Source organism: Lotus japonicus, chromosome 5 (genome assembly GCF_012489685.1).
Source record: "Lotus japonicus ecotype B-129 chromosome 5, LjGifu_v1.2".
In the NCBI taxonomy this organism is placed as follows: domain Eukaryota; kingdom Viridiplantae; phylum Streptophyta; class Magnoliopsida; order Fabales; family Fabaceae; genus Lotus; species Lotus japonicus.
This window is the reverse complement of record NC_080045.1, coordinates 64,117,301-64,123,947: the sequence shown is the minus strand read 5'-3', so window position 1 is coordinate 64,123,947 and position 6,647 is coordinate 64,117,301. Positions and strand designations below refer to the sequence as shown.

The window sequence follows — 6,647 nt, the reverse complement described above, 5'->3', positions numbered from 1 at the left end:
TTTTTCGATCTCTTTTTTCTTGTCACATCATATCACATATCATATCTATTACTTTTCTCTCTTCTCTTTATATTGTTAAGTGTCTACACACAAAAAAATTGGTACATTGAGTTTGTTTTCTATATCCCTTGTTGGCATTACCTTAAATTGTTGGGTATAAATACACTAGTACAACTCTCACTTTTACTCTCATCAAAGCATTATATTGAAACAAGAGACTGTACCAAAAAAAATTGAAACAAGGGACCCTTCATTCTCAAAAGGTTTTAAAAAACAATGGCTCAGTTGGTTTCTGAAGAATGGGGTTCTCTTAGTGGAATTTACACAGCTGAGGAATCTGACTTCATGGCTCAGTTGCTTGGTGGTAATTATAATTATGCTATCACAGAGAACAGTGATAGTGGAAATACCAGTTTTGGCATGCCACCTACATTTTGGCATGGTCATGAATCCACAACAGTGACGTTGACAGGCACCAATAGCAATTCATATCTTCTCTCCAACAATGATAGTGGTAGCTTTCAATGGAATGACAAGTTAAGCCGACAGACAAATGAAAGCATTGATGAAGAATCAGGTCTAGAAGTTCTTGCTGATAACAACTTGCAGGCTAAGAGGGAGTACGAAATGATGATTTCTGAACCTGCAGAAGAGGAAAGAAGCAGAAACCTGGAGAGCCCAACAAAAAGATTCAGGAACTCCATAGAGGTAATAGAATAGTACAAAATAAAAAAAATTGTTATTCTCAGTTCATTTTATGTTATTAATTGAGAGATTTTTCTTTCCTATATGTCCATCACTTTTAAATGTTCAAGAAAATATTAATTATGTTGCAGCAATTATAACCTTTTAACTTAAAATAATTCATAATAGGGATAGGTGATAAAGGTTTTTTCCTTGTTGTTTGTACTGCTTTGGAACCAAACTCTTATGATTCAATCGTAGTAAAGCAGATACGAGTTTATCGTCCTCAGGGATTATGTGAACATCAGTTCCACCAGTTAAATATTGATCTGAGCAGATAAAAAGATGTTTGATAGATTGTTTTTGTGGTTTTTGAATATAAAAGAAAACAGTAAAAGAAGGTTTACTGAGGTAACAAAGAAGAAAACGTATTTAGAAATGTTGTCACCTAGTTCTTAGATTGTTTTCAACTCAAACACTTATGCAATGGTTCATTTCATTTATGATGCCGAGAGCTATCCACCCAACTATCCCTAGCCTAGGTGAATCTATCAGTTGAAATTCCTAGACGTAATCTCTTACCATCTAGAAAATCCAAAAGGAATAATATAGCTCGAGTTATCTCTCAAAGACATTCCCAATGACCAATTCATCCTAAGACAAGGTACCCTATGTTTGCAAATCTCCGTTGTCACTCCGGAAACTCCTGTTAGAACTCAGAACCCCACCTGTCACGTGGAAATCCACTATTGCTCCTACCCAATATATTCTTATTCTAGGACAACTAGTTCACTGAGTGGTTTCTCTCTTAAACCAGACCCACAATTATCTCCCGATCTCATGCTAGTCCATAGAAATCTAACACAAACAATCAATACTTGAAGCGAAGAAAGTAAAACTTTAACACCGTGTTGTGACCTAAGACATAGGCGCTCTACTTCCATTGATCTAAGCATACACCAACTTATATCAACCTCTCGCTATATTTACAAATTAGTGAAGTTCATTTTATTATCAATTGATTGGTTAGAAACATGAAGTGTAAAGAGAAACACCATACATGAAAGATTTCCACTTACATCAATGAACGAACTTAGAACAATCAAAGAGCCAAGTAATACAATCTAAATACACAAATAGAAAACAAAAACTACAAGGGAAATGGAAGAAAGAACTGAAACCCAAGAGGAGACGACGTAACCACGACCATGGAAGCTTTCCATGGCTTCCGGGAGGTTGTCACCGTCCTCCCATGGCTGCCATCACCATCTTGAAGCTCCAATCCATCCAATCCTAGCCCAAGGACCCCTCCTCCATGAAGCCCGACTCTCTTGCTCTGTTATGGTGCCAAAATTGAGAGAAAATCGAAGAGAATGGGAGAGATCCCTCAAAAATATGATTTCTGGCCTTTTATACGTGTTTGAGGCGGCCACAGGCGCTCAGCGCCCTTCAGAGGCCGCTCAGCGCCCCTGTTTCTTCAAGTTGAAGAGTTCCCACCGTCATGGGCGCTCAGCGCCATATGTTGGGCGCTCAGCGCTCTGCTTTTTTCAGGACAAAGATTCTTCAGCTTCTTAGGGTGCTCAGCATCTCCAAGTTGGTGCTCAGCACCCAGCCTCTCTAAAATTGCACATTTTTACTTTAAACTTGGATTCTTCATGAATTTCTTTCCTACATCAAAATCCAAGTTTATGATGAAAGATTTTTTACCACTCTACGTTTGAATTTCTCAAGACTCAATTGTAGTATAGTAAAGGGTTTTGTCGTATCCACAAGGAGGTGTAATACTTATGCCGTTCAATAGCTAACAGACTTAAATCATGGTTTACAAATATATTGCAGGTGTTTGTTTAAAAACATAAAAACATAAATAAAGAAGATAAAAGAGTTGGATTCACCAAGGTAGATAGTTTTGCTGAGATTAGAGTTTCGTTGTCTGACCTCTATGTATTCTATTGATTCACATACAAATATAGTTCTATGAAATTGATTCCTCCCACCATTTCTTATCTTACTACCCAGTCCCCCGACGTAGAAGATTATCAACTCAGCTATATTAACCCTCAATCCCTTGATCGATTAACAATAGTGAGTAGCATTAAGCATGGATGTTTGAATGGACTAATGATCTGACCCTATCCCTAGACCTTAGAATCATTAGATGATTTTACCTATTTCAGGTTTAAATAGCTAGTTCCCACCATCCTATTAAACCTAAATTCATGTTCTAGGTGATCAATCCAAAACAAGCATAAAGCACAAGGTAAAATAATTGAATCATGGCAAAGATACATATGATTAACTCTAGTTCAGACTCAAGAATGTGTGAGTTCCCTACACAAGTTTGAATCAATCAAAATACCCAAGGGGATTAAACCTCAGATATAGCATGAAGCAAAAGAGAAAACCATTGATTCTTTAGCATAGAAACATGAAATTTGCATGAAAGGAAATCAAATAGATTACATGAGCATCAAAGCAACTAGTTCTAATCCCAACAAATGAGAAATTAGCTATCCATTTCCATGGATAGCTTTACAATCATAAAAGAGAAGAATAACGATGAAAAACCGAATCCGTGACGGTTCCCCGGCGATGAAACCGGCTCCAAAGCCTTCTCTCTAGCCTCCTAGACCTTCCTTGATGATCTCCTTCAAGTTCTCTCTGTTTGGGTTCTGTTCTAAGTCTCCAAAATCGAGTTCCCTTTTGAAACTGAAGAAAAATCCTTTTATAATGATTTCTGCATCTGTGCAGAGTGCTGGGCGCCCAGTTACTTCAAGGTTGGGTTTCTGGAACTGCCATAGGCGCTGGGCGGCCACTGACAAGCGCTGGGCACCTTGATGATCCAAAAATTCTTCAAGTCTCATGAAAATATACATTTTTCCTTGAGAACTTAGACCCTACATCAAAATTTGAGAATATAATCAATCATAAAACACATTTGAGCTTAATTCTCAATCAAATAACAAATTCCAATCAAGATGAGGAGAACTAATAAGAATTTCTCATGAATCACTTAAGATAAGTGCCTAAAATGAATTCAAATATACGTAAAAATGACACTTATCAGTTAAACACATGAAATATATAATGTTTACACAATTTATAAGTTAAAATTATGTATTTACTAAACTAATTACTTTGGGGATAAAATGATAAAAAATGCAAGCATACAAGTCAAATAAGTGTTTAAAATGATATTCAAATAGACGTAAAATGAGCACTTATCAATAGGAAAATTGAAGAGTTAAAATTAATAAGAGAGATACTGAATTTATTATAGAAAGTTATATTAGCTAGATAGTAATTTTAATAAAAATGAGAATTGATGTTGGTACATAATATATGTGCTAAAACTTTAAAGTGACGGATAAAAAATGATAGCTGGTGTTTAGGTGCATTTCTATTCTTCCTTCAGAATATTTGAGTTATGCTGTTTACTTACCTGGGATTGTGATCATGATTTGGTTATGTAGGACTTTAAAAACATGAGGAATGCTATGCCTATAAGTATCAATGAAGAGGGTAGAAGAGAAAGCATACAAATCAGTTGTTTTCCACAGGTTGACTCTAATGCTTCTTTGGAGCTAAATGGAGGTGTATCACCAAGTCTGAGCCCAAAGGATCCTGCAGTTGCTAATTTACATGGAAAATCAAGAGCTCCTAGTGGTTTTGCCACTGATGCACAAAGCATATATGCAAGAGTAAGTCTCTTTTTAGGGACATTAATTAATTTCTTCAATACATGATGGAGAATTCAACATGTGTCTATAATCATTAGCAATCTTGTTATGAAATAATTTTTCAAAAAAAATTAGGTACTTCATGAGTACTTTTTGGATACATATTAACTAGAATTAAAACCTTTTTATCAGTTTTTATTTTTATTTTCATGTATACAAGAATAAAACTTGTATATCTATCACAAGCGTAAAAAACCTTTACAACCAATGTGTTGCATTGGTTGACCTTGTATAAGTTGCAAAATCAATGTCTCCTTCTTTTTTGGATGACCATCTCTTATATATATAAGCATACTAGTGTTTTAACTTTTTTAAAAATTCATACTTTATCCATATCCGGTACTGTACCCATATCTATGCAACACAAGTGAAATAATGTTCATTAAGTCTTAAAGGTTTTATCTCTTCCCTTGTGCAGAAGAGAAGAGAAAGAATAAATGAAAGGTTGAGGATATTGCAAACCCTTATCCCCAATGGAACTAAGGTAGATTTCTCTATGACATTTGAGCTAGCTATTACTCAATTATTGGTGAAGGTGTTCATACTCTCAAGCTTTCTTTATTGGTGAATTGTAGGTGGATATCAGCACCATGCTAGAGGAAGCTGTTCAATACGTGAAGTTTTTACAGCACCAAATTAAGGTAACAATTTCAGAACCTTCCTTCCACTGCATCCAAATTTCAGCTTTTAAAACTTCTTATTTGCCAATGCTAATGATTAATTCATTTCTGATTTCTAATTTTTTTTATTTGGATGGAACAGCTTTTGAGCTCTGAGGATCTGTGGATGTATGCTCCGATTGTTTACAATGGAATGAACATTGGATCAGATCTCAGTACGTAGTTCTCCATATGGGTGTTCGCGGATTGGATTGGATCGGTTTTGAGGAGAAAAATCATCCGATCCGATCTCATCGGTTTTATGATTTTGTCATCCAATGGATTTTTTACTAAATTCAAATCCGAACCAATCCGATCCAATCTATAGCGGTTTGGATTGGATTGGATTGTTCGGTTTTTTTTTTCACTTTTTTATACTTTGAAATTGTGTTGTATAAATTTTAAAAATATATAATATAAGATAAATACAATGATACATAATTTATAACATTAATATAACATTCATAAATTATAACATAGTCAACATATTTTAAAATTATGATTATAATTGTTTACTTTGATGCATGTATATAGTAAACTTTGATGCATGTGTGATATAATCAATATATCAATATATATACAATAAATATGTACTATGTAAGTGTAAATGGAATGATATATGTATAACTAAAAGTATACATATTTGTGAATGTTCGGTTTGGATTGGATTGGTTCGGTTTTGGAAATCAAATCCGAAATTCGATCCGATCCAATAAATAATTTCGGTTTTTTCAATTTTCAGTCCGTTCGGTTTTCGGTTTGATTGGATTTCGGTTTTTTTATCGGTTTATCGGTTTTGTTTGGATTGGTTCGGTTATGAACACCCCTAGACTTCTTCTCCAACAAAAGGAAGATGAATGTGATGAGAGCAGAGCAACTGCAGAGGATATATTCTATTGAGTTCATTTGAATATAATAACTGGCATGTTCAGGATTAAGTAATCAAACAAGCCTATTTTTATTCTTAGGTTATGCTTTAAAAATCAGACTTGTAAATGAGCTGATGGTTTATTTTATTCATGATTTAATGGTTTATAATTTTTGAACTCTCAATAAATGTTTTGACATTGAGTTAACTTCATGACCTGTGAGAACAATTTGGATAATTAGAGTGTCCTAATACAGTAATGCCTGAGTCTTTCTACAATTTTTATACGTAGTTTTCATTTCAACTATTATACATTGTTGACTTGATTGTAACATATTTTGTTGGAGTTGTCTATTCTCCTATTAATTTTGCCCTCTAAGTCAATAACTTTTCAAAACCTCACTATCTATGAGGGTAATTTTTTTAAAATTAAATATTTTATAGATATATTTTGTACATCGGAAAGATAAATTGCACTCACTAAGAATCGATCCCCGGACCTCCCCTACCCTACTCATATGTCCCCCAACTCCTATTCATAGATATTATAAAATGACATATATTTAAGAACAAGAAAAATTCGCATCAATCCATATGCTTGAAAGATTTGCTCATATGCTTTCCCGTATATTTGACTCATATGCTTTTCCTCATACGCGTCAATCCATATTTGAGTATAGATGGAGGAGTCAACCT

General features: G+C 34.4%; 1 protein-coding gene across 1 annotated transcript; it reads left to right on the top strand.

The window, feature by feature from the left end:
• The first annotated feature begins 276 nt into the window (after positions 1 to 276).
• Positions 277 to 5,267, top strand: LOC130719982 (transcription factor bHLH84-like). Its single transcript, XM_057570568.1, has 5 exons — positions 277 to 708; positions 4,158 to 4,385; positions 4,843 to 4,908; positions 5,000 to 5,065; positions 5,187 to 5,267. The coding sequence occupies exons 1-5, from the start codon at positions 277 to 279 to the stop codon at positions 5,265 to 5,267; spliced, it is 873 nt and encodes a 290-aa protein (XP_057426551.1).
• Positions 5,268 to 6,647: the final 1,380 nt, after the last annotated feature.

Coding starts and splice junctions, on each gene's coding strand:
- LOC130719982 (XM_057570568.1), top strand. CDS start 277: ATGGCTCAGTTGGTTTCTGAAGAATGGGGTTCTCTTAGTGGAATTTAC. Junction 709..4,157: donor GATTCAGGAACTCCATAGAG/GTAATAGAATAG, acceptor TTGGTTATGTAG/GACTTTAAAAACATGAGGAA. Junction 4,909..4,999: donor TTATCCCCAATGGAACTAAG/GTAGATTTCTCT, acceptor GGTGAATTGTAG/GTGGATATCAGCACCATGCT.